Source organism: Onychomys torridus, chromosome 16 (assembly GCF_903995425.1).
Source record: "Onychomys torridus chromosome 16, mOncTor1.1, whole genome shotgun sequence".
Taxonomy (NCBI): domain Eukaryota; kingdom Metazoa; phylum Chordata; class Mammalia; order Rodentia; family Cricetidae; genus Onychomys; species Onychomys torridus.
Window position 1 is genome coordinate 49,817,760 of NC_050458.1, and position 27,705 is coordinate 49,845,464.

The 27,705-nt window shown below is 48.8% G+C and overlaps 1 protein-coding gene across 3 annotated transcripts; it reads left to right on the forward strand.

Annotated features, from left to right (window-relative positions):
- On the forward strand, positions 1–26,983 carry Fam118a (family with sequence similarity 118 member A). 3 transcript variants are annotated; one of them, XM_036208959.1, is made up of 9 exons: positions 1–176; positions 9,544–9,599; positions 10,035–10,287; positions 12,880–13,101; positions 15,431–15,559; positions 17,663–17,948; positions 19,603–19,635; positions 21,223–21,306; positions 25,681–26,983. In XM_036208959.1, the coding sequence occupies exons 2-9, from the start codon at positions 9,553–9,555 to the stop codon at positions 25,698–25,700; spliced, it is 1,074 nt and encodes a 357-aa protein (XP_036064852.1). In that variant the 5' UTR covers positions 1–176; positions 9,544–9,552; the 3' UTR covers positions 25,701–26,983. The 3 variants fall into 3 exon arrangements, with proteins under 3 accessions (XP_036064852.1, XP_036064853.1, XP_036064851.1); XM_036208960.1 differs by lacking the exon at positions 25,681–26,983 and adding an exon at positions 22,272–22,385 and having other exon boundaries at positions 24–176; XM_036208958.1 differs by lacking the exons at positions 1–176; positions 25,681–26,983 and adding exons at positions 7,354–7,571; positions 22,272–22,385.
- Positions 26,984–27,705: the final 722 nt, after the last annotated feature.

The following is a 27,705-nucleotide window of genomic DNA, read 5'->3' on the forward strand; positions in this document are numbered from 1 at the left end:
CGCGCGCGGGGGAAGGCATTGAGGGAGCGCTGCGGGTTCGGCTCGGCAGGCTCCGCGTGGTGCGCGCGCAGCGCCATCCGGCGCACCGCCCGGCGGCTCCACCCAGTCCGAGGGGCGCGGCCCGGGTGGGAGGAGGCGAGAGCGCGAGCGACTGTGGCGACTCCGCTGCGCGGCAGGTGAGGAGGCGGGTCGGGGCCAGATGCCAGCACCCCGTGTTTCCCCAGCCCACAGGACCCGCCCTGAGTGCCCGGGACCCCAGGTCCCTCATGTCCTGGGGACCCCTACCTCCGGCATCCCCTGGGATTGCCCGGGTTCCGCGGCCACCTGTGGACTGGACCACCTTTCAGTCCTGGGAAGACCCCCAAACCCTCCAGTTTCCCCCCAGACTCAGTACACAGAGGACCTCCGTGTCTTCAAGGCCTGAGACCCTGTCACCTGCTGCTCCAGAAGCCCAACAGAATCCCCTCTGGTCCCGCTCCTAAACCTCGGGTCTCCCCGGCCGGTGGACTCCAACCTTTCTTGGGTGGAGGCCTTCAGAGCCACCTCTCCCCAGCGTCCGTCCTTCCTGGGATCTCCTGCCTCCCGCTTTCTGACTTGAGGTTCACAGAGCCATGCAGCTTCTACTAGAGTGTTCTTGAGGTTTGTGATTTGTTAATAGGGATAAAAGTAGAAAACACGAGACAGGTCAGCAGGGGGCTACGTATAACCGAAGAGGAGATGGGATGTGGGGCTTCGCATATGCGTTTGTGTTCACCGTACAGCAGAAGCCAGTGTGGGACCACGTTTTAACTCGTGAGACTCATATTGTAGAGAGGCATCGCTGGGAGTGAAGGATTTGGCAGACGAAGGTTCTTTTAGGTTGTGGCCTCAATGTGTGGTAGTTTCTGTTACCACACACAACCCACCAAAACCAGTCCAAGAGAGCAAGGCTTGATTACGGTGGCCTAGTTGCTGGGAAGATGGCAGCCTAGAGAGCTGTCCTTCTGGTTCTTGATTTAGGGGCTGCTTATATAGAAAATGGAAATCTGTGGCTGTCTTCCCTGAGGTGGAGGTTTGAGGCAAAATGGTACACATGTTATCCTTTTCAATCTTGGAAATCTCTAGAACAAAGATTATCATTTCCTCAGGCTATCGTCCTTGATCAAACAGTTCTGGTGCCCCGAAGCACTGCTTACAGAAAAGAACGTACTTCATCTGCTGATTGTGAAAGACAAGGGTCAGGCATGGGTAGAGAGGGAGTGGGTGCCCTATGTGATCCAGGGCACTTGGTGCTGGAGGCAGAGGGCACAGCCCCAGCTGGTAAGGTTGAGAGGTGGGACTGGTTAGCCAAGTTGTGTGGTACTTAGGGTGCAGGGACCTTAAAGGCAGCTGGGGTGGGATTCTTGAGAACGAACAGGTTATGGTGAAGGGAAGGGATGTGAGACATAAAAGAGAAGCAGACTCTCCAAGGCTGAGACGTTGTTGAGGGTCATTTTAGGCAAAGTGACAGGCGGAATGAGAAGTCAGCAAGGTAGGCCCAGCACACCAGATGTTAGAACCATGAGGTGTGGGTAGCAAGCCACGGCTCCTGGGAGCCGTCCTTGTATGGATGATAAAGAGAAAGGAGGAAGCCACAGCCCTTATCCCATTGGGCTGCCTTCAGTGACTGCTTCTGCGGTGACTTAGGGATCCAGCTGTGGAAGGAGGGAAGGTAGGATGAAGGCAGTGGGGGAAGTGCTCTTAGTTGAGACTATGATGCCATAGCAAGAGGGCCTGAGCCAGAACCTGGCCTTGAGCTTCCTATGCTGAGCAGAGGCCTGGGTGGTTTAGGGGAACAGAAGGCGTGAAGGGCTTTTGGAGGAGTAGCTTGTTTCTTTCTTTTTTTTTTTTTTTTGGTTTTTGAGACAGGGTTTCTCTGTGTAGCTTTGCGCCTTTCCTGGATCTCGCTCTGTAGACCAGGCTGGCCTCGAACTCACAGAGATCCACCTGCCTCTGCCTCCCGAGTGCTGGGATTAAAGGTGTGCAACACCAACACCCGGCTGTAAAGTAGCTTGTACATAAAGCAGGCTGGCCTTGAACTCCCAGGGATCCGCCTGCCTCTGCCTGCTGGGATTAAAGGCGTTCACCAGCAGCGCCCAGCATATGTTTTTGTTGTGTGTGAGTCTAGAAAGGTTGAGGGCAGGGGACAGCACATATGTCTGTATGCATGTGGAGGGCAGGGACAGCACATATGTCTGTATGCATGTGGAGGCCAAATGACAATCCTGGGTGTCACTCCCTCAGGTGCTGCCTCCTGTGGTTTTTTTATTTTTGAGGCAGGGTCTCCCATTGGCCTAGAATTTATCAATTAGAATAGGCTGGCTGGCTGAGGAGCTACAAGGACCTGCCTGTCTTCACCATCCCACCAATGGGATCAATAGTGTACACCAACACATGAGAGACACTTTTTTAAAGAACAGTTGTGAGGATCAAACTCAGGCCTTATGTTTACAGGCCAGATGATTTGCTAATGGAACCATCTCCCCAGTCCTGACTGACATATTTTTCCAATGGTCGCTTTAGCAGTGGTAGAGAGACTTGTTTGTAGGAAGCAAGACAGACCTAGATGGTGTGGTTCAAAAGCCCTCTAGGGTTTTACTAAGCTTCTGAAAGCCCAGGGCTTAGGGCCTAGGACACTGACATGGGAACTTCTTAGGCGAGATTTTATCTGTTTGCTCGTGGGTCATAGTCACCTTAGTGCCTCACCCAGGTGACTGTCTGCTTTCCCCTAGGAGACATGCTTCCAACAGGGGGTGCGGGCTTGATTCTTAGAGGCCAGCTGGGCGGTCTTGAAGGAAAAGGAAAGGTGTTGGAGACACATGCGGATGTGTCAGCACTGTCCTGTGTGACTGGAGGGGCCTAAGCTGCCAGCAGGAGGTGTCAGTGTCCAGACAGGGGAGCACTTTAAGGCATGGTACACAGTGTAGACAGTGTGGATTAGAGATCGTGAAGAACAGTGAAGGAAGCCTGGACTTGGGAGAGGGAACTGGTTTCCTGTGGGCACCACGGCATCCTGTGGTAGAATCTTCGGACGCCAGCCTCACATGGCTGACAGTCACTTCGAGTATGTTTGTAGTGACAGGCCTGGATTCTAGCAGATTAAATCTAGGGGTCATTCAAAGCATGCTCCGTAGGTTGCTCTGGCGTTATCCTGTGGGATGGTTCTATCTACCTGGGAGGTGCACACTCCCTTTTTCACGTGTCAGGGAACAGTCTCAGAGAGGGCTGCTTAGGCTGAGGCAGCAGAGCACCGCTGATATTGACAGGGGCTTTCTGTGAACCTTTCCTTGCCGCACAGCCTGGAGCCTTCTGCCTGGAAAAGTGGCCACACCTCTTCTCCTGCAGGCAGTTAAAGTGTGACAGCCAGTCTGGTGCTGGCTGGCTGTGTGTGTGTGTGTGTGTGTGTGTGTGTGTGTGTGTGTGTGTCTGTCCCTCCCAGCTTCCCTGATGGCATGTTTCTAGGGGAATGACAGAGGGCCGGCAGGCTAAACAGAGCAACCAACCTGGGGGTCCAGGTGTTGAAATGAGCACGACAGGGAGACTTGGGGATGCAGGGTGCAGGCAGTGCCTGGGATAATCAAAGGAGTCTAAGATGCAGACCATGCCTAGGGAGATGTTGACCAAATTTCTAGAGGCTTACTTTCACCTCAGAAAAATGAGGGCAGTTGGCATTGTAAACCTTAAGATTCCCCCCAGCTCTAAAATTCTGTGATTTTTTTTTTTTTTAGTTGCTGTACAGAATATCTCATCTGCGTCTTGTGGGGCTGGGGGTCATTTGGGCCCGGTTTGGGGTGTTTTACTGACTTATTAAGTTAATACAAATACCTGTGTTGTGGGATGTGTCACTCTGATGGGCAGACTAAAACCGAGTGCTGTGGGCGGCAGGTTCCTGGGAAAACATTCCATGTATTGTTTGAATGTGGACAAGACCTCAGTATGGCGGTCGCCTCTACTAACTATGGACTCAGTGCAGGTGAGTGCTGTAGGCACTTCCCTGAGAGGGCGGAATGAGATGGTGCATGCAGAGTGCTTTGCGCTTTTCCCCCCGAAAAGCAGCAATACTTAATATTGGTTTTGGTTGTTGTTGTTTTTCAATCTTTTTGTTTGTTTGTTTGTTTTTTTCCGAGACAGGGTTTCTCTGTGTAGATTTACACCTTTCCTGGAACTCACTTTGTAGACCAGGCTGGCCTTGAACTCAGAGATCCACCTGGCTCTGCCTCCCGAGTGCTGGGATTAAAGGCGTGTGCTACCACCGCCCGGCCCAATCTTTTTATTTATTTGGACAAGCTCTTATGCCCAGACTGGCCTTAAACTTCACCTTGAACTTTTTTTTTTTGGAGACAGGGTTTCTCTGTGTAGCTTTGGAGCCTACCCTAGAACTTGCTCTGTAGGCCAGGCTGGCCTCAAACTCCCAGAGATCGGCCTGCCTCTGCCTCCTGAGTGCTGGGATTAAAGGTGTGTGTCACCACTGGCCCGGCACACGCAAATTTTAAGTGGGTGCTGGGGATTCAAACTTAGATCCTAGTTCTTGTGCAGCAAGTCATTTTACCCACTGAGCCATCCCCTGATCCCTGTTTCTGTTTTAGGGTCTCACTTTGTAGCCCAGGCTAGCCTGGAATTCACTATGTGGACCAGGGTGGCCTTAAACTTTTGGTATCTTTCTTTTGTTATTTTGCCCCCCCCCCCCCCCAGCTGAGGACTGAACCCAAGGCCTCTACCATTGAGCTAAACCCCCAACCCTGGTATCTTTCTTCTGTTTAAGCCTTCTGGTTGCTGGAATTGCAGGCATGAGCAACCATGCTTGGCTGCCTTTGTTGGGGGAGGGGACCCATGAGCAACCATGCTTGGCTGTTTCTGTGGGGGGTGGAGGGGGGTGGGGGGGGATGGAGGGGATGTTGAGGCAGCCTCATGCTGTATGCCCAGGCTGGCCTTTTACTCTTAGTGATCCGCCTGCCCGGTATCCTGAATGCTCTGATCACAGATGTGATCGCCATGTCTAGCTGTGTTCTCTTAGCTGGAGAACACAATTCATCCTCACCCCAATTACAGGCCGCAGAAGGGACAGTTGTAGGATGGCCCCGAGAGAGTGGTTCAGAGTCAGAAGCTTGCCGCTGTGCTTAGGTAGCTTCTGGTAGACTGTAGGCATCTTGACCAAGTAAGTGCCTTTCAGATTCTGTGCTCACCTGAAGTCTTTGCAATGGTCTAACCAGTGACATGGGTGGGGGAACCCCACAGGCAGGTGGGAACAGAGCTTTGGGTTTTTCTGCCGTGTCTCAGTACTGTTCTGAGTGGTTGTGGTTCCGAGTAAGTCTATAAGTCTATTCCTTGTGTGGTTCTGTACACTTCACCTTTTTAAAGCTCCTTCCTGCTTTGTTTCCAGTTCAGGTAGATGGAGTTCTGTTGATCCATCTCACCTGAGATAGATCTGTCACTCAGACCCCAGGTGGTTCGTTTGTGCCACGGGGTAGACTGGACATTTTTTATTATCACCAGTGATTTCTGCCCCAGCACCGTGTTCCTCCTGCCTAAGGTCCACATAAGGTCCATGTGGTGTGACAAAGAAGACTGACCAGACATCAGGGGATAGAAATCAGGTGAGGGGATGGGCGTGGCAGATGGCCACAAGTGCCTGCTGTGCAGACGCTCAAGTCTTCAGTGGGAATATGACTGGCAGAGCCCAGCTTCCTGTTCTCCTGTGTGCTTTTTTGAGTTCAGATCTTGCTGTGTAGCCCAGGCTGCCCAGGAACTCATTATGTAGATAAGGCTAACCTTAAACTTGAAGTGGTCCTCCTGCCTCTGCCTCCCCAGAGCTAGGATTAAAGGAATGGCCACCATGCTCCATGTTAGCCTTCTTTGAGGACCTCCAGGCCTTTGAGTGCTGGGACCAAAGGCATGCGCCACCAATCCGGCTAGAAGTCAAGGTTTTTAAAAGCATAATTTCTGAGATTTCACAGGCTTGGGCTTAATTTAGTTACTTGTTATGGCACTTTTAATGATCAACAGCACCCCCCTGACGTCCCCCCACACCTATGGCCACTCTCATGACGGCTCTGACTTGTTCTTTCTTCTCTCTGATCTCTGGCAGTGTAGAACCCTGGTGGTAGCCAGCCTTTGTGACAAGGGTGGCTTGTATAGCTTGGGCTGGGCCTGGCTCAGCAAAGCTCTAGCAGTCTAGCAGCCACACTGGGTGGCTCACAGAGTGTTCTTGGACCTGAGTGGTTGAGGGTAGGATAGCCTTGCTCCTCAGCTGGGGATGCTCATTCTCTTGGGGCTGGACCAGCTTTGCAGGGCAGAGGTGCAGAGGACAGGAGGCCACACTGCCCAGTGCTTTCACACTTTCACTTTTCTCCCATTTGTTGGTGTGCCAGTGGCCAAAGAAATCATGTGACTAAGACCAAGCCATTGTGTGGGGTGTGGATATCTGGAGACTTGATGGGAATTGTCAGTGACCTACCATGGTGGGTTGGAGGTGGGGGGTTCCTCTTCACAGCTATATGAAGGTGTAGTCTGTCACGTAAGTTTTTAATTTCTGTGTCTGTGTGTGCCAGTGCGGAGTACATACGTATGGGGCAGGTGCTCGTGGAGGTCAGGCGTTAGGTCCCCTGGAGCTGGAGATTCCTTTGAACACCTGGAGTAGGTGCTGGGACCAAAGGTAGGACCCCTGTAAGAGCAGTTTATGATTGTAACCACTGAGCCATGTCTCCAGCCCTTCTGGTGAGCATATCTTTAGTACTGGATGCCAAGGAGCGGCTAGCTACTACAGAGCTCATTTGCGTAAAATAGCTGTGATTTCTTATTCTAGGCCCAAAACATTGTGCTGAGACTTTGCTGAAGGCTTTAGATAAAGAGGACAGTAACTGCTTTTAAGAGTCTGTTTTGGGCCTGATTTTTACATTTAGAAAACACTGGTAGGTTTTTATGAAAAAAAAAAAAATGGGTTGCTATGATGACTTGGCTTTGAGACTGCAAACCGGTGACGACATGGTCACCTAGGAAACCGAAAGCTGCAGCATCTAAGAGGCCTCCAAAGGGTTTTGTTGCTGTTGTCTGGAATGTGATTGGCTTAAAGGAATGGCTGTTGAGAAGGGAAAGGAACATCAAAGGTAGAATGGCCTCCAGAAACTTCTAGGCACAGATGAAGCTGGGCAAATCTCCCACTTGGGCCTTGGTTTAGAAACAAAGGGGAGAGTTTGGGCGCTCTGGATTATGATGGGGTTTGGCTCTGATCTTTTGGCTGCTGAAAAACAGGAAATGAAGTAATGTCTTTAAGCATGTAGTGTTTATAAAGAACTGTAAATGTCTAAATATGGACAGCTGTGCAGCTAGCGCCCCACGGTTCCTGTGCGGAGGCTGTGTCTTGTGCGTCCCCTGCTGGCTGCTTTCATCCCGAGTAGTCCCGGCACTCTAAAAGCCCAGAGGCCTCCTCCCTGTGGAGGTGGGAATCCCTGTGCAGGAGCCGGCTGCAGAGACCTCTCCAGACCACCAACTCAGGCTGAGGCAGAGCCCAGCAGGAACCAGCCACAGCGTGCCTGCTCAGAGCACAGCTCTCTCCTGTGAGTGTCTCTCGTTTCCTTGGGGGAACTGAAATTTCTTGTTTTCGCGTTACTGTGCCTGGGTCCAAGTGCACGGTTTTGGGTGTTAACTGTGGCACCTACAGATGTGTGGAGGACAAAAGCAGTTGTTCAGTAGGAAGATCTAGAGAGTCTTCAAGTTCTTTACTACGTGCCAACAGTTGAGGCTGTGCCATTCTAAGGCATGCTGGCTGCCTCTGACTGAAGTCAGCTGTAAAGTGCTGGGGAGAGCCGGCCAGGATGAAGGGCTTTCCCCCAGGCAGGAAGACAGATCCACTCTGAGGACAGTTATTTTGGTGGTCTTGAGTTAGTCTGCTCATGTTTACTTCAAACAGGAAGAGCAGCAGCATCTCTCAGTGCTCTGTCCTTCATGGGTCCCGCCCCCCTCCTAACCCCTGACCCCTCTTCTCAGCTGTGGGGCGCAGCTCAGCTGCTTGGCCCAGCAGCTTGGTTCACAGAGCACTTTCCCTCCGGAGAGGACTGAGCTTGGTAGTTTGGCCAGTTCCAGAAATCTGCTTTACAGTTGAAACAGAATCAGCGACTATGTATTGGCTCCCTGGACTCTTGGGGTGGTGTTCGTAGGGCTTCTGTGTGCAGTGGACAGGTATGTGAACTAGAATACTTGTAACTTGTCTTAGAAAGTTTCTACCAGATTACAAGAACAAAGTAGACTTGACCGTGTATGGTGACTGCAGTGAGGTGGGCAGGCACCCACACTCCTCCGGCCCTTCTTCCCCAGGCAGGTGGCATCCTCTGCCAGCTTCACTTCTCGGCCCATGGACTAGTTTGTTAGCACTGAGGGAAGGTCAGGGACCCTTGGGGACTTTGGAAGCTATGAGTGTTTTCCTCGAAGGTGGGGGATGGATGCATCATCACATGTTTTCATGGGTGACTGCAGGACCCCATTTCTCCAGCCTGAGGGTGCAACTTACAGCCCCATTGAGCTTGGTGACCTAATTCTAATTGAAGAGGAAAAGACTAGAATGTGGACAAGGGTTTTCAGTCTGTGGGGAGGGTTGGCAGGGCTGGTGTTCCTCCCACTGCTGACCCCCGGGGAGCGCTGCTGCTGCAGGGTGTGCTGCTGCTGCTGCTGCTGCTGCAGGGTGTGCTGCTGCTGCTGCTGCTGCTGCTGCAGGGTGTGCTGCTGCGCAGTTCTAGGACTCCTTTCCTCCTCTGTTTTGAGCTGGAGTCCCCACATGGTCCAGGCGGGCCTTTAACTCGGGTCCTTCTGCTCCTGCCCTTCCGACTGATGGGACTGTGGCTGTGCTCTGCTCGTGCCTTTGACTCAGCAGGTCTGCCGCTCAGGGGTCATTATAGGTTCTGCATACAAGCTGCTCACCATGGCACTAGCATCTTGCATTAGTGAAGGGCTGTTGAAGATGGCGTATCAGTCAGTATATTGTAATTCCACACATGTGGCCTGCTTTTAATGTTGAATTAGGATATGTACTAGGCTCTCAAATTACATGAAAAATATCAGTAAAAAGCCTGGAGGTAAATGGGCAAATGGTACCATAATTCTCAGTGATAGTGGGATGTAGGCCTTCATACCAAGTTCCCCTCATATTTCCTTGTTTACATTAAACATTAGTTCTAGAATCAAGGGGGAGGGGATTGGGAACGTTGTAGATGGCTTTGTCTTAAAGAGACATTTCCAGGGTGAAAACACAATGGGGAACTAGCTCACAAGGGCTGCTCACTGCCTGCTCTGGGAATGTTTTCCTTTCTGTTGGCCCAAGACACTTGAACCCTTGACCAGTGGAAGCCAGGCAAGGGAGCAGTGGCGGCTGAGGAACTGTTTGCACATGTCTTCTCGTAGCTGGCATTTTTCAGGTCTTCTGATTAGATGGCGAGTCAGGACCCTTGGCTTCAGCCATCCTTCACTGTCCTCCAGGGCACTCGTAAAGTCTTCATCTGGGGAGTAGAACCTGGGCTGATGAATGTTTCTCTTTAGGATTCACAGATGGAGTCAGTGGAAAAGACAACGAACAGAAGTGAACAGAAATCAAGGTAACTAAAGTCAGTTAGGAAATAGAGGTAGGCTGGGAGGGGAACCCGGAGCTGCTCACCACACCATGGTCTCCTCCAACACAAGAAACATCGCAGAAAATGGCTTTCTGCTCGAAGAAGCCACCCGAGCCCCATCTCTAAACCAAGCAATGTGGAGGTGGAGGGTGGGAAGGCCCGTGACTGTGAGTGGCCCCAGGTTCCACTTCCTAGAAAGTGATGGAGAGTGACCTGCTGCCCCCTGGAGAGTGCACCGTGTGTGTGTGTGTGTGTGGGGGGGGGGGGGGGGGGGGGTTGGGGGGCGGCACAGCATGGACTTTGTCTTCTGGTAGCTATGGAAGGGCCAGTATTTGACCTGAACGTTCTAGATGTTTCTAGACTGGAAGCTTGCGGTACTTCCAGGCCGACTTCTTCTTCTTCTTCCTTGTTTCTCAATAGGAAGTTTTTAAAGAGCCTCATCAGGAAGCAACCCCAGGACCTGCTCCTGGTCATCGGCACTGGCGTGAGTGCGGCTGTGGCCCCAGGCATCCGTGCACTCTGCTCCTGGAGGAGCTGCATCGAGGCTGTCATCGAGGCTGCAGAGCAGCTGGAGGTCCTGCACCCCGGGGACGTTGCCGAGTTCCGGAGGAAGGTGATGAAGGACCGGGACCTGCTGGTTGTGGCCCATGATCTGATCCGGAAAATGTCACCCGTGAGTCGCAAACCCTTCTGATTTCACAGGACTGCCTGTGGGTTCTAGGCCAGGGTGAGGGAGTGGATCGATTGAACACTCGGCCTCCCTGAGCTGAGGTGCTCATTATTTATTTAGTGCTCAGCCTAGCTGGTCACCGTCCTTTGGTTCTGGTTTTTCATGTTCGAGACAGGGTTTCTCTGTGTAGCCTTTGCTGTCCTGGAACTCAGAAACCTGCCTGCCTCTGCCTCCTGAGTGCTGGGATTAAAGATATGCGCCATCATGCCCAGCAGCTGCCACCCTTTCAAACCCTGACATTGTCTGCAGGTGCTGGAGCAGCCTGTAGCAATGACTCCCATAGGCTGGCTGGCTCTGGATGTTGTTATGCTGCATTTTTTGGCGTGAGGTTTGTGAGATGCTGTGAATACTGTGTTGGTAGTCATACCTCTCCAGATCACAGTGGGTCCTCAGAAGACATTTTAAGGTGGGAAATCAGTTTCTGTCTGCCGGTAGAAGTGTCACAGCAGAGCGGTAACATAGTTGGTGATGCAGGGGACAGGTAATGGGAGGCACAGCCGGCTCGTGGTGTCTGTGTTGGGTGCAGGTACTAAGCACAGTGTGAAGCTGGAGTAGACCGCTTCTCCCTGGTCTGTGCTCGTGGGAGATGTGCAGTCAGCATTTGGAGGAGGTGGAAGGAACCTGAACTGGTCAACAGGAAGGGCAGGAGAGGTTTTGGGTCAGGAGACCCCAAATGGTGTAGTTTTATTGTGGTGGTAACCGATTCCTACACTGAAGCCTGAGGAGGCAGCCCAAGAGAGTGCAAGAGCTCCATGGACCTGGGGACCTGGGTGCTGCCATCCTCAGCATGAAGTTCCCTGTCTTTGTACAGTTAGCTACCTGACTGTTCACTCCCCCTGCCCCTTCCAGGGGGCACTGGGAGATGGGCTGTCACCAATGGCGTCCCATGGAATCACTAGATCAGTGTTTTCACCCTGATGCTGTACCTCACCTTCCCAGGCTGGGGACCTTTTCAGTTAGGTGGGGCTGGGCCAAGTGTGGGGGTGTTCCGTTAATCAGGGGCAGCTGCCACTGTAGACAGGGGCTGAGCCAAACCTGACCTGCCAGCCATTTTTATAAAGTGGTGTTGGCACGTGGCCTCCCTCTTGCTGGCATTGTCTATGGCTGCTTTCGTGCCCGGAGGCCAGCTTGTGTAGTTGCAGAGGAACTGTGGCCACAGGCCTAACAGATTTACTGACCTTGGTAGACAAAGGGTGCTGACCCCTTCCGCAGGAAGAGGAAGGCTGCTTCTGTGGATGGCTGGGCAGCACGGAGGGGGTGTGGCTCATGCAGGGAGAGGCTGTCTTGTTGATCACTGGTGGTCAGGAGAGGTCTGAAGTGCCAACTGTCTCACCCTTGTGCACTGTTCTGAACCCCCCAGGAGTCAGGTGGGCTGGTCAGCAGGCCTCTTCTGGGTTGGCAGGTTTTCCAGGAGGGTTCTGGTGCCATGGATAAAGATGGGGGCTAGCAGGCACTGCAGGGGAGTGGCGTAGTGGTGAGATCCCCACAGCCTCCTAGGAGAAGGAGGGCCCGAGGGAAGCTTGCCTGGTGGCTCTGACTTGCGGGCCCTTCAGGTGCTGACTGTGAGACCAAGCCTAGGTTAGGCAGGCTGCTCTTCCTTGACCCTGTGTATGTCCAGCTCAGCCCCATCCTCTGGTTCCCTGCAGCAGAGCTCTGCTCTCACCCCTTTTCCCGCTCACGCCCTTAGCACCCTGCCTTCCTTGCCCCATTGGAACGCAGGGACTTCCCTCCCGTGTGTAACCTGGCCCCCAGGCACCTCTCTGCCCTGCTCTCGTTCCCCCTCTCCTAGCCATACATGGGCGCTTTTCTGACCTTGGACCCATTTCACTGCTACCTCAGTCTCTTTACTCGCCGGCCGCCGTGTGTTTACAGCAGTCCTGAGAACTCCTCCTGCAGGACTCTGCCTGGACATGGATTCTTCAGAGAGACTTGGGGGCCCTTGACCTGCCCATGCTCACCCCAGCGGGGCCTGCACCCCTGCTCTGCCTGGCTTTCCCTGTAGTATTTATTGCTGCGGCGTTCCAGCCTTGCCCTTGAGCTCTCCTCCTCCTCCTCCTCCTCCTCCTCCTCCCTCTTCCCTCTTCCTCCGAGGCTGACTTCCTTCTTTCTGTTTGTAAGAATGTGCCTCCTACTCAGGTGCCATGGCTGTGTCACAGTAAGCTTTGGTGTTCCTAACTCCTTTTGTTGGTGTTGGTATTTTGAGACAGGGTCTCTGTGTAGACCTGGCTGGCCAGTAATGCACTATGAAGACCAGGCAGGTCTCAAACTCAGAGATACCCTGCTTCTTCTGTCTGTGCGCCATCAGGTCCACCTTGCGATCCTAACTTTTTGTTGTTGTTCTTTTTTGTTTTTTTGGTTTTTCAAGATGGTTTCTTTCTCTTTGGAGCCCTGCCTGTCCTGGAACTCCCTCTGTAGACCAGGCTGACCTCAGACTCACAGAGATCCACCTGTGTCTGCCTCCTGAGTGCTGGGGTTAAAGGTGTGTACCACCACTGCCCGGCGTGTGTTCCTAACTCTTGATCTACCTTTCCATAGCGCACGGGAGACACCAAGCCCAACTTCTTCCAGGATTGCCTAATGGAGGTTTTTGACAGCTTGGAACAGCACATCCAGAACCCGGTGGTGCTGCAGTCCATCCTCGGCCTAATGGACAGAGGCACCATGGTGCTGACTACCAACTATGACAACTTGCTGGAGATCTTCGGGCAGCAGCAGAGCAAGCCCATGGAGTCCCTGGACTTGAAGGACAAGACAAAGGTAGGGACTGGGCAGGAATCGGGGAAGTCATTGCCGTGGACACGTCGCCGATGTCCGCATCGAAACGAGGCCCTGGTTACTCCTAGATGCCACACAGCCGTTTCCTCGGGCAGCCTGGGAGCCATGCCCTTCCCCTCTTGGGATGCTTGCTGTTGTCTGCTCATACTTCCCTTTCATGGTCTGTCCTGTGCCCTGTGAGGGTTTCTCGTCTACCTTCAGTCATTTAGGTCATCGTGGGAATATGGACGATAAAGCAAGTGCGAAAAGAAACGACTGAATCCTCCCAGGGTGGGTTTACTGGCACAGTTGGGATTGCGATGTATGCAAACATTTCAGTGCTGCTTTGAATTTCTCCCTTAATATTTATTTTGGAGACAGGGTCTTACTGAATAGCTCAGGCAGATTTCACACTTGGGGTCCACGGGCCTCTGCTTTCAAGTACCGGGGTTAAAGGTACACAGCACTGTGCCTTGCTTCCGTTAGCCATTTTGGTTTGTTTTTGAGACAGGCTCATGCTATATAGTTGTAGCTGGGCTGCAGCTTACTATATAGACCATGCTGGCTTTGAATTGATAGCGATCCTCCTGCCTTTGCCTCCAGGTGCTAGGACTACAGGCGTGCTCCATGATGCCTGGCTTCATTAGGTGACTTTGTCTTACTATTGTTCTATTGCTGTGATGAGACGCGATGACCAAGGTGCCTTGTAGAAGAAGGCGTTTATTTGAGGGTTTGCTTACAGTTTCAGAGGGTGCATCTGTGACCATCATGGTAGGGAGCTTGGCAGAAGGTAGGCAGGCCTGGCGCTAGAGCAGTAGCTGAGAGCTTACATCTAAGCTACATGTTGGAGGCAGAGAGAGAGAGACAGACAGACAGACAGACAGACTGGGCCTGGTGTGGGCTTTTGAAACCTCAAGCCCACCCCTGTGACACACTTCCTCCAACAAGGCCACACCTCCTAACCCTTCCCAGACAGTTCTAACTGGGGACCAAGAGTTCAAATAGATGAGCCTATGAAGGTCATTGTCATTCAAACTAGATTATTTTTATTTTAAAAAGAGCAAATGTAATTTAAGGAAAAGTGAGGAAGAACTTCTGAGAGCGGGTTCTAAGGGAGAAGAAGAGCAGAGAAGTTGTTGACAGTAATTTGGCCTGGCATGGTAGTTCCTGTGATCTTAGCACCAGAAGGCAGGAGTGCCCCTCCAGCTCTGTGGCACAGCAGTCCTGACCCTTGCCAGCAGTGGAGTTTTTAAAACAGAGCACGCAGGCATGGGAGTGCTCACCTGGAACCTTAGCACTTTGGAGGCTGTGCATTTGAGTGAACTTGAGCCAGCCCCAGCTCCCTAGAAAGTTTGAGGCAGGTCTGGGCACTTGTCTCAAATACAAAACAAAACAGAAAAGCCAAGCGTTTCCCTGCCTGGGGGGTGAAAATCCTTTTATTGCTGAGGTTGAACAAAGTTTCACTTCATGGACGGTTTTCAGTTTTGGCTTGTTTGTGCCTTTTGTGATAGTCTCGTATTCTGGGTTACTAGGGATTCACATTGCTACCTGGGCTGTTGGCCACTGAGTTGTGGTACCCGTGTTCTCTCTGTGGTAGCCTGTCTTGGGTTGGCTGTGGGCACAGGCTGGCTGCTTGGGGATCCTGTACTGTGACTTAGCCCTAGGAGGGGCGGACACAGGCTGTGGCTGAGTGAGCATGACGGCACCTTAGGAAATGAATAGTCTGCTATGGGTAAGAGAATTGTCATCGGGCTCCTCTGCCCGCAGTGAGGCTGTATCTGTAGAGCCTGCAGATTCAGGAGCCCCACACTGAGGGATGAGGCCCAGACATGGAGTGTGTCCTGTAACCTGCGTGGCTCTGTAATTAGGACTGAAATGAATGCAGGGCTATTTGATAAGTGGCTTTTTTCTGAATATGTAGTTTTGCTGGTGTAAAAATGACTGAGGGCTGGTGTTGTAGCCCAGGAGTAGAACACTCCATCTCGCATATGTGACGGAGGACCTGGGTTTTACCTGCAGCACCAGAAACAGGAAAATGGAAACAAACACAGCTCCAACCCCTGCAACAACACAGAATGATGAGCTGCATATGACTTAAGAGGGTCCCTTTCCCCACACAGTCACTACCAGCTGCTCTAACAGCAGAGTTACAGTCCATGCACTGTTGGTAAAAAGATCTTGCTGGGTCCTGGGGTGGGAATAACTGCCAGCCACATTTTGTTTTCAAGGTGTAGTTATAAGTGGAAACATTTACCTTTTCAGATATTTTCTTCCTGTATCTTGTTTGAAGTAACACCAGGCTGTTTCTCTGTCTTGGTTTGGTTTTTGATAGGTGCTTCAGTGGGCAAGAGGCCACATCAAGTATGGAGTTCTTCATATTCATGGCTTGTACACAGACCCCTGTGGGATGGTATTGGACCCATCGGGCTATAAAGATGTCACTCAAGATCCAGAAGTAATGGTATGCCTATTTTCACTAAGCCTTGGGTGCCTGTCCTGGGGAATTTACGGTGGCAAGCAGCCATCTGGCTGTAGTCTGAGTGTTTCCCAGGCATTCTGGTCCTCTGTTGACCCTCCCTCCACATGGCTGCTGGGGATAGGACCATGTTTTCCTGTTCTTAGCTATGTCTCTGTGCCCTGGAATGGTGCCTGCATTTTGAGTAGATGCTCAGGGCACACTTGCTGGAGGAGGAAGTATGTTTCCTTAGAAAGTCCAAACCTCTCTCTTGGTGCCAGCACTAGCTCAACAATTTCCTTGCCAGGGACTTGCATGATGCTAGCAGCCTGAGGTCTTCCTCTGTTTTCTCTGTTCTGTTCTCTGTGTCTGCTCAGGTGTCTTCTGTCTGCAGTCCTCACCTTCCTCACATAGCCGGCCCTTGAGCTTTTCAGACCTAGTTTTAAAATCCAGGCTGAGAACGGAACTCTTACGCAGCACACACATGCTCTCGGTTCCATGCTAGCACGCACAGCAGACAAAACCAGTTAACCCCTCATTTTCTGACTGCCTTTATTCGCTTTTTAAGGGTCTCTCTACAGAGCCTTAGCTGTCCTGGAACTCACTATGTAGGCCAGGCTGGCCTTGAACTCAGAGATCTGCTGCCTCTGCCTCCTGAGTGCTGGGACTAAACATAATTGCTACTATGCCCAGCCTTCTTAATTTTTTAAACAAGGATTTGTGTGTGTGTGTGTGTGTGTGTGTGTGTGTGTGTGTGTGTACACATGGTGAGTGCAGTTGCTCATGGAAGCCAGAGGCATTGGATCCCTCGGAGCTGGAGTTAGAGATGGTTGAGCCACCTGATGTGAGTGCTAGGAATTGAACAGGGCCCTCCAGAAGAGGTCCCAGTGCTCCTTTTTAACCACTGAGCATCTTTGCAGCCCCTGCAAGGCTGTCTTGATGTCCTCAGCAGATGTCCATGTGAAGTGTGTCATGTGAAAAGCCCTGTCCTGACAATAGGCTGCCAAGCTCCTGTCCTGGCCACTGCCCTCCCCCAGTTCTGAGATGGGGTCTCATGTTGTCTATCTGGCTTCAAACTTGCTAAGTATCTTTGAACTCTCGGTCCTCCTGCTTCTGCCTCCCAAGTGCTGGGATTATAGGCAGGTGCCACCATAGCAGGCTATCTAGAACTCTGACTGAGTCTGTGAGCTCACTCCTAGAATCAGGTACATGGTCCCCAGAGCTCTCCTCTGGACTCTGTCACCAGGGATGGTGTCAGCATATGAGTGCTGGGCCGCTAAGAGTTGATGCTGCTGAGCCCCTCATGAGAAAGTGCCATCCTGGTGTCAGGCCTTGCTGAGAGGGCATCGTGTTTGACTCGGTGACTCCTGTTCCTCTGAGTGACCCTCAGAATCTGTGCTTGGCTTACTGCCTGCTCCCTTCACATCTCTCCTGCCTTTACTCGCCAAAATTCATCTACCCCTATCCTGCTGTGGGATCCAGTTCACCTAGCCATTCATTAGTTCCAGGGTGTTACATATACACAGTTTTGAACCGAGAAAAAACTTGATGCAGCGTCTTATTATTACTATGTAGCCCCAGATGGCCTGGTACTTGCTATGTAGATCAGGCTGGCCTGGAAATCACACTGAGATCCATCTGCCTCTGCCCCACAGTGCTAGGATTAAAGGTGTGTGCTACCACATCCAGCAGAACTGGGAACATTTTAATGTTCTTGTTTCATGTTTTAGTAATTGAAGATTGTAAGTAAGTCTAGGAGTTGACTTGGGTGAGTCGATTTGGCAAGCCACAGGTGTCCCGTAGGCTGTCCTCATTGTGAGGTGCGTTCACGCTGGGCAGGTTGGCCAGCATCCCAGCTCTGCTGGTTCTCTTCCTGGTCCTAGCTGGGAGGTGGATCTGAGCCTCGCTGCACTCGAGTGGTACAGACCAGTGCATGGGGTTGATCTGAGTATGTCAAGAGCTCACAGCCTTTCAGGGCTCCTCAGGGACGCTCTTGGGAAGGCTGGCGGGTGCAGGATAGTATGTAAATGAACATAGAAGTGACTTTGTGTTAACTGTGAGCTCCTGCTGTCCTCACAGAGATGTCTCCTTTGTTTTGGCTTTACCCAGGAAGTCCTGCAAAACTTATACCGAACCAAGTCCTTCCTCTTTGTGGGCTGTGGAGAGACCCTGCGCGACCAGATATTCCAAGCCCTCTTCTTGTACTCGGTGCCAAACAAGGTGGACTTGGAGCACTACATGGTAGTGCTCAAGGAGGACGAAGACCACTTCTTTAAGCACCAAGCAGACATGCTTCTGCACGGAATTAAAGTGGTGTCCTACGGGGACTGTTTTGACCTCTTCCCAGGCTACGTGCAAGACCTGGCCACTCAGATCTGCAAACAGCGGAGTCCAGGTATGGAGATCTGTCATTACTTCCCGAGCACGATTCGTGGCTTCTTCCTTCAGCTGTTTCTCCTCTCAGCCGATAAGACTTACCAATTACCAATAGTTATCTTTTAATGCCTCTAAGTTTCAAAGTAGAAAATGGGGTGATTGGTATAATAGTGACCATCTGTAAGTAGAACTTGAGACTTCTGTCCACAAGTGTGGGACACACTGATTCCTGTTTCAGGCCAGTTCTGTTGGTTGTAATACTTAAACCTTAATCATGGGAATGTCATATACATACCTTCATTTTTTCACTACATTTGAAAAGCTAAACCTTGAAAAGCACAGAAAACACAAAGCTTCAGGTAGCTTTGGTTTTTTTTTTTTTTTTTTTTTTTTTTTTTCCTCAGAGCATATCTCTGCTGTGTGAGGCACAACATCTCATTGGTGCTTTGGCCTTTCTAGGGAGTCACAGCTCTGCCAGTTTAAACCACAACCGTGGGAAATACTGAGTCTCTTTTACACCAGGGAATTAAGGGCTTTGAGTTCATTGTCATAAAACATGGATGATAGCGAGCATGGAAAGTTCTGTATTGACTGACCTTTCATAGTAACAGGAAACCCAGAGGCTCACCACGTGGTGGAATGAGGCTAGCAGAGACCAGCCAGGGACAGCTGCACATAGTGCAGCCGCCATGAGTCTCTGCCACTGATGCTCTAGTTGCTAAATTAGGAGGAGGTATATAATTAGGGTAGTTATCAGTTCTTACTGGGAGTGGGAACAGAATTCACGTTGTAGAGCAGTGTCATGCACAACTACAAATTTTACATTTTCACCATTATTATTTTGTTTAATTTTGAGACAGGGTCTCACTATTTTCCTCTGGCTGTCCTGGAACTCACTCTGTAGATTAGGCTGTCCCAGAACTCAGAGATCTATCTGCCTCTGCCTCCCATATGCTAGGATTAAATCGTGCACCATCATGCCCAGTAGCCCTTATTTTTTAGTGTCATTTTGCTACTTAGATGTTTAGAGTTGATAGCAGCGGGGGGAGGTGAGTATTTGCCCAGTATGTGCCAGAACTTTGGAACTGGGCTTTAATCCTACACCAACAGAGACAAAAATGTCTTGGTACTAGTTGCGTGCATGGATCTTCAGAGACCTCCCTCATCTTGCCCACCTCTGTCCTGCGCACCAACAATTGAGACTCCCCAGCCCTGACTCCCTATAAGGCAGCACCCAGCCATTGAGCATGGTGTCTACAGTAAGCAGCTGAATTGCTTCGCACCCCACTGAAGCTCCTCTTCCAGGACCTGGCAGCTGAACGGACTCAGTGAGCTGCTGGAGGATTAAAGGTCACTGAGGTTTTCATTGTGCCACCTGTCAGGAAGGACATTTGTATTTGCGTTCTCTCCTGATGGACGAGGATGCCTACCGACAGGGACAGTGGCATTAGCTGTTATGGGTACTGTGTCTCACTCCAGAAGCTTCACATGGCCATGCAGTGAGTTCTTGCAGCCGTCCTGCCAGGTGAAGAAGGGGGTGACACAGGTAGGGCTCCATGGTTGGCATGCGATGCAGTTGGCACAGAAGCCTGTCCCAAGCAGTGGACGGTCTTGGGGTAGCCTTTGCCTGATGAAGAGTACTTGGCTTTGCTGACTGTTTCTTCTCTTCCCAGATGCTGAGCGAGTGGACAGCACCACCTTACTGGGTAAAGCAGATCTTTACTTTTGCTCCCCTGACTTTAGCTTCCATATTCTACTACTCATCACTATTGGTGACGTCATGAAAGTGTCCCTTCCATTCAATAAGTTCTTATCAAGTAGCATAGAAAGGATAGATGGCAATGCCTTCAGATGGTCCCTGCCACCGTAAAGGCACAGAAGTCCATCCTCCTGAAGCAAAGCTGACATTGTAGCTTCACCCCCTTGAGCCTGTGATTGATAGCCCTAGCTGATTTCTGAGAGACCTTCAAGGCATTTTTCCTGTTGACTTGGTACAAAAGCATGGGGCTTGCTTTATTTTTTATTTATTTATTTTATTTTATGTTTTGGTTTTTTGAGACAGGGTTTCTCTGTGTAGTTTTGGTGCCTGTCCTGGATCTCGCTCTGTAGACCAGGCTGGCCTGGAACTCACAGAGATCCGCCTGGCTCTGCCTCCCAAGTGCTGGGATTAAAGGCATGTGCCACCACCGCCCGCAGGGGGCTTTGCTTTTAATGGTGCTAATCTTAATTGGCAGCCACACCTTCCTTAATCCTGACTTCGAATGTCTTATTTTTCTGGCTGAACTCCAAGGTTTTCCAATTCTTCTCTGCTTTCTGCTTTTAACTCTCACTGTGAAGCTGGCTAAAAGCAGCTACTAATACCCATGCCACAGCCTGAATACTATGCAGCCTTGCAGTTTTCTTCACCGGATTATTTAGTCTATCCTTTTTAAATTCAACCTCTCACAAAGTCTCAGGGCATGGACAAAATGTAGACTTTTAACGAACTAATTGATTAATAACATTTTCTAGAATGTGAAATGCATGGCCTCTAGTCCAAACCCCTGGAGTCCTCATTTTACCCTGAGCCTATGAGTAGTCCTTACTGTTTGTGTTCACATGAGCATCCTGGGATTCTGAACACTGAGCATTTATTTCTAAGCTTTTCCTGACATGTTTCTCTAAATTTGTGAATCACTCCTGCATACTGGCTTAAAGGCTTCTGGTGCACATGCTCAGATGGAGCCATGGCCTCACCTGTTAGCACCAGTTCCCTAACGGCTTTCTGTGGCAAAATTCTGGAGAAAAGCAACTTCAAATAGATACATGGCTTGAGTCCTTGGTCACCTGGCTCCATTGTTTCTGGACCTATGACCTGAGAGAGATATGGCAGAAGGAAGCTGCTCACCTCAGGGTAGCAGGAGAGGGAAGCAGAGGGAGTGTGAACGGCAAGAGCATGCCCCAGTGACTGAACTTCCGGTCAGGCTTCTGCCTCCCTGCAATGTTGTTGATTAGACCCCCTGGTCTGGGACCCGGTCACTACCCCAACAGCCTCACATGGGGCTTCTGTGCTGGGGACCAAGCCTAAACAATGAGGTTTGAGGGATACTCATATCTACACCATAAAAGTTGGCAAACTGTATTTCTACTTATGGGCAATTTCAAGGCTATGCAAGGGTAACAAGTGAATTTCCAGAGCATCCCCAATCTGTTACTTCATGCTGCCATTTTTCCTCCTGGACTATTTTAATATAAATTGGTTTTTAAATTTATTTTTATAAATTTCTTAATTTTTTTAATAAATTTTTTTAAAGGTAATGCATGTCAGGATTGTGCAAAGAGGAAGTTGGAAGAAAATGGAATTGAAATTACAAAAAAAGTCCGCCGGTCAGACACTGGTAGGTATTTGTTTTGTGGGACCCACCTTCGATCCATAGTTTCTATAGTTAGTGCTTCGCTAACACTCCTGGTTTGTAGGAAGGAGCAGCACACAAACCCTGTCACACAGGCCTGTCACACAGACCTGTCACACAGACCTGTCACACAAACCCTGTCACACAAACTGTGTCACACTGACCTGTCACACAGACCCTGTCACACAAACCCTGTCACACAAGCCGTGTCACACAGGCCTGTCACACAGACCCTGTCACACAGGCCCTGTCACACAAACCCTGTCACACTGACCTATCACACAGACCCTGTCACACAGACCCTGTCACACAAACCGTGTCACACAGGCCTGTCACACAGACCCTGTCACACAGGCCCTGTCACACAAACCCTGTCACACAGACCTGTCACACTGACCTATCACACAGACCCTGTCACACAAACCCTGTCACACAAACCCTGTCACACTGACCTGTCACACAGACCCTGTCACACAAACCCTGTCACACAGGCCTGTAACACTGCTCATCAAAGGCACTACTATTTTTCCAGAACTTCTATTGAAGTAATGTAATCGAAGGAAAACAGGCAAGCGATGGAGCATTTGGCTCAGTGAGCGTTCATGAGGAAAAGACACTGTTTTCATACCAAGTCAGCAGACAGAACATTTTGGGAGTGTTCCCCCACAGCCAGAGTGCCCACATGAATCTCTAAAGAAACCACTTCAGACTCTTGCTTTCTGTCGTCTCTACCACAGAGGTGCTTGTCAACTGCTCATCTCAGCAGACTCCATTGACAGGAGGCAAGGTGACCTGGCTGACTGCTCATGTCCCATGGCCTCCTTTACTTCCCTTCTCCGGGCGTTTCTAGTTACTCTAGTTCCTAGTACTGGGGTTGAGTTGGGGTTGAGTCTGCTGATTGGTTCTGAAGGGCTCTTCCTTCTTATCTCCTCCTCCATCGCACTCCCCAGCTCCAGCTCTTAACAATGCCACTGTCAGCACCTAGACACTGCATACAGAGGAAGCAAGGCCTCTACTCTGGATTCCAAGGTGGAAAATAAAGCACTTCCTTTATTGAAGGCATCTGCAGTCTTTCCTTTCAGCTGTTTGGAGGGCTAGTGGGCCGAGGCTGTGACTTTAGTTGTAGGATGTGTGCTCACTATCAGTACATGTTTGTTTTCTGAGCACTCCTTTCTTCCACTTTGGCAATTATTTCTTCTTTGCATCTTCTCTTTCCCTCTCATGTTGGGAATCATGCTACTTGGAGTCTCTTGGATTGGTTCCACTGTCTTTTATGGTTTCTTTAATGCTTTTGTATTTGGTTTTTGAGACAGTGTTTCTCTGAGTAGCCTCTGTAGACCAGTCTGGCCTCGAACTCAGAGATCTGCCTGCCTCTGCTTCCCGAGTGCTGGGATTAAAGGCACGCGCCACTACTGTGTGGCCCTTTAGTGCTTCTTAATTTTCATTTTCAATTTCTATTAAAACACTTTGAGAAATTCTCAAAATTATATTTTAGTGTATATATATATATATATATATATATATATATATATATATATATATATATATATATATATTTGTTTGTTTGTTTGTTTTGAGATGGAGTTCTCACTTTTTTCCATGGCTGGCCCGGAACTCACCATGTATAAATCAGGCTGACCTGCCCAACTTAAGGGTTGGGGATTTAGCTCAGTGGTAGAGTGCTTGCCTAGCAAGCGCAAGGCCTGGGATTCGATCCTCAGCTCCAAAAAAAAAAAAAGCAAAATGCCCAACTTAAAATTCTTACTTTAATAGTGTGACCTTAGGTTTCTGAGATTGTTCTCTTATTTAACCTTGCTCCTATCATCTGTTGTATAGTGCTGTGATAAGTCTTTTCAAATCTTTGGAGACCAGTGTCTGCTCCGATTATCTGTTACCACCTCAATCCTGAAGCTTTTTTGGACAAATTTCTGATTACAGGCATTTTCCTACTAGAAGAAAAACCTCAGGCTTTACCATTATGGAATACATCTCTAATCACTTGTAGCACATATGAGGTTGAGGCAGGAGTATCATGAGATTGAGGTTGGTTTGGACCATATAAGAGCCCTTGTCTCCAAAACAACAGAGAGGAGAGGCAAGAAGAAAAGGGGGGGGGGGGGGGGGGGGGGGGGGGGAGGGGAGTGAGTGAGAGAGAGAGAGAGAGAGAGAGAGAGAGAGAGAGAACGAACACAAGTAGATAACACCTGAACACTACTCTTAAATACTTATATAACTCTTCTCTAATAATTTTCATAATTTTGGAACATTGAGCATACTGATGACCTACAAATAGTTAAAGTTAACTCCTCAGTGGGTGTCTGATCAGTACTATGACAGAGCTTGAGCATTCCTAATGTGAACTCCTCCCAAATGGAAACTTTTTGGTTCTTAAACATTTTAGATTTGAGAGAGAGATGGCTTAGTGGTTAAGAGTGTTTGCTATTCTTACAGAGGGCCGAGTTTAATTCCCAATATCCATGTGGCTCACAACCACATGTTACTCTAGCTCCAAGGGATCTGACACCTTCTTTTGACCTCTGCAGGCATTCTTTCACACACACACCCCACCACCACCCCCCCCCCCCCACAAACGAGAAAAATAAAATACATATGTTTTTAAAAATAAAGATTTGGAAGCATTTTAGATTTCCAATTAGGGATATTCAATTCCTTAAATTCTGTGCAAAATTCCTAAGTCCCCAAAACTTACAAGTCTGGGCCCAAACAGTTTGAATAAGGTATACTAGTATATTTTGGATAAGAGATATATGTACTATATGTTCCAAGGACATGAGTTGCTGAAGTCATCTGTTTGTGAGTCACACTGAACACAGATCACCTAGTCAAATGAAACAAGGCCATTTAAAAATATTATCTGCAGTGTGAATTAGTCACACTAGGATTGGTGGCAGGACACCAGAAGCTTTGGAGGCTGTCTAGAGGTGTCCCAAGAGAAGTGAGTGGAGGACCTGGGACAATGGTTGGGAATGGCTGCTGGAGACTGAATGCTTCTTTCAGACTTTGTGTAACTTTAGTGCATTTGGTAATTGTATCTTTAACGGGAAAATTCAGTTTTGGTTGTGTATAGACAAAATTCTTTGGCACCTTGCCTTTGGCTTGTATTTTTAGTTGGCAAGGACATCTATAACTAAGCTGGTACAGACTACTTCCTTAATTGCTGCTTCTGGGCAGGTGTTTCTTTTCTGTTGGTCTCCTTCATGTTCCTGATTTTCCTCACATCTAGGCATCCTTCACAGTTTGCTCATGTAAGGTTCCAGTGATTGTCAGTACAGAGTTGTGGGTTTTTGGTTTTTTGTTTTGTTTTTCTTGCTGTCACCTGTATACATGTAGGCTTGACATGTTCATGATCTCTCTGAATGCTGTTTGTTCAGATGCCAGGGCTACTGTCTAGTAAACAATGCCATAGAGTCAGGGATCCTCCTTGACACCCCTGAGCAATAGCCACTGTCTCAGCCTTGCTCTCTCAGGCAGTCAGTCATGTTTACTTGACGAAATGCCTCTGGTCCCTTATTTTGTTTGTTTTGAGATAGGGTTTCTCTGTGTAGCTTTAACCTCTGGTCTTTGATGTGCAGAAAGCCTTGGCCTGTTCTGCATATGGATGAAAAAGGTCACCTTCTTAGTTCCGCTGTCTATACCTGCAGCCTGAAGCTCCCTGAAGAAATGGAGTTTCTGCCTGTGTTGCAGTATTGTGTGTGCATCCTGAGCCTTCATTTCTTTCTTTCTTTCTTTCTTTCTTTCTTTCTTTCTCTCTCTCTCTCTCTCTCTCTCTCTCTCTCTCTCTCTCTCTCTCTCTTTCTTTCTTTCCTCCCCTCCCCTCCCCTCTCCTCTTCTCTTCTCTTTCTTTTCTTTTTCTTTTTTACATGGGGTTTCTCTGTGTAACAGCCCCGGCTATCCTGGAATCGCTCTGTAGAGCAGGCTGGCCTTGAATTTAGACATCTGCTGACTCTGCCTCCCAAGTGCTGGGATTAAAGGCATGCACCACTACCAGCACTATACCACCACCACCACCACCACCACCACTACCACCAGGCCTGAGCCTTCATTTCTTATCCATACTTAAAACAGGCTTTTACTGCATGTGTGCTGAAATTGCTATTTTGATTCTACCAGAAAAGTACACTGAAGTGCATGGGGAGAGATTTTCCATAGGTCTTTACAGGCCTACATTGTACCTGGTCCTCGGCAGTATAGCTCTGCAAGGCCATTTCTAGACAGTGGCTACTATTCCCGTTATGGAAGGTTTTTAAAATTTTCAGCATGTGAAGTAGTTGGTGAAACAGAAATCCTAATAGAATGTTTAGTGACTGAAACACTTTGGTATTTCTTTTGCTTAAACAGATGATGCTGGAGGGTCTTGAAGATTTTAAAACTTGAACCTTGAAAACCAGCCTTCTGTAACCACAGTGCCATGCCCAAGTGATGAGGAATGTACAGAGGACTCCATATGGATCTCAGTAGAGAACTTGGTCACACCCCAGAAGAGCCATGTGGGTGTGTGGCCTTCGTGGTTGAATGACAGAGCTCCACTATGTGCTTAGCTGCTCAGGAGGTGACATGGACACACTTCAGGTATACTCTGTAAGGACTAATGGACAGCTACCTCAGGGACCAAATTGGGAGGTGGGAGGTAGGATGTACCTGGCATTGTTCCCTTTTCCCATTTGACATGTTTTCTTACGTCAAGGTGTTATTTTTCCTGATACATGGAGGAGAATGAAGACTATCCAAGCAACAGTAGTTGCCAAAGAGAAAATAAGACATAAACATTTATATTTTATACCTTTATGTAGAAACATCTTTTACAGTAGAAAGTTTTTTAAAGATGTGTTGGTTTCATTGTTAAATAGTAAAGAATGAGTGGATAGTAGAGGCGTTGGACCCACTAGTGAAAATGGTTGTTTTTAAAGGGATAACTAGATCAGTTGGGTTTCTTTGGAATTGTGATATTTCAGTAATTTCTGTTCTAAAGAAATGGTAGACTGCCTGGTAGGAAGTGTCAAATCCAGAGTCCAAAGACCTCTTCCAAAGTCTTTAGTGCCATCTAGATCCAGTCCACTCTGTGACGGAGAAGTTCAAAAGTCAAAGTGAAGCACAAGACCAAGCTTTAAACGTTCAGATCTGAAGTTCTAGCTTTCCAAGTCTTATTTCTCTAGGGTAAGGCCCATCTTTTCTGTTCTCCTCTCTTCCCATGGTTTATATTAAGATTTACATTGAGTGGGGTAGGCAATTCTTTGAAAGGGCTTGCCACATCTGAACTACATTCAAGGTTTACTTCTGGGAAACACCCATGCTCAGAGCACTGCACATGCCGAGTTCCTCTGAGAGGGACTATGGCAAAGGATCACGTTATGCAGAGTGGTCCTAAAAGGAAGACTTCTTAGAAATAGGTCCTGCATGGCTCATTTGAGGCTACTAATCTTTGATATGTCAAGCTCTTTAATATCTTGCCAAGCCCTGCCCATGACATTGCATGGATGGCACTGTAGCTCCCAAGGGGACAGGGATAATTAAGAACAGGAAACATAGGTTGAGACAGGGAATTAGGGAGAAGCCAGAAAAGGCTGAAGACCCACCCCTCCCTTTTTAAGTGTGGAAAATAAATCTTTTATGTCACTGGTTATAAATAAAATTTTAAAGTCAATCTTGTGTGCTCGATTTTTCTTTAATTATGACAAGAGGTAATATACAATGAGAATGTTTAGCCACTGAACTGTGAAATCAAGCAAATTATTACTTTTGAATATGTCTAATTAAAAAAACATGGATTTTTGAAAATTGGTTTTGGAGGCTAGCAAAATGGCTTAGCAGTTAAGATCACATACTGCTCTTATAGAGGACCAAGTTTAGTTTCCAGCATCCACATCAGGTGGCTTTCAACCACCCAGGGAATCTAATGTCCTCTTATGGACTCTGTGGGCACCTGCACTCATATATGCATAGACCCTCAACAGAAAAAGATTATTATTATATCGAGATAGGATGTTACCTTGTAGGCCAGGCTGGCTTACAACTCACGGCAGACATGCTCAACCTGTTAAGTGTGATTGCAGGTTCTTTTTCAAACACATTTACAAAGTGGAAGTGCTATCAGAGATAGATAGGTTAAATATTAAAGTTGATCCAATAATTGTTTATACCTACATATTATATACAAATTACAAATAATTATATACAAAATTATATTCTGCTGGCTATAAAAGTAGAATACAAACTGCAAACCAAATCAGAACTCATCAGAAGCTTTAGTATCACACTTTTGAAGGATCTGAGTTTTCTTGCTATAATGAACTAATATAGCTATATTCAGTCTTTTTGTTACAGTGTGTTTTGAATGTTCTTTTTTTCCAATATGATTCATGTATT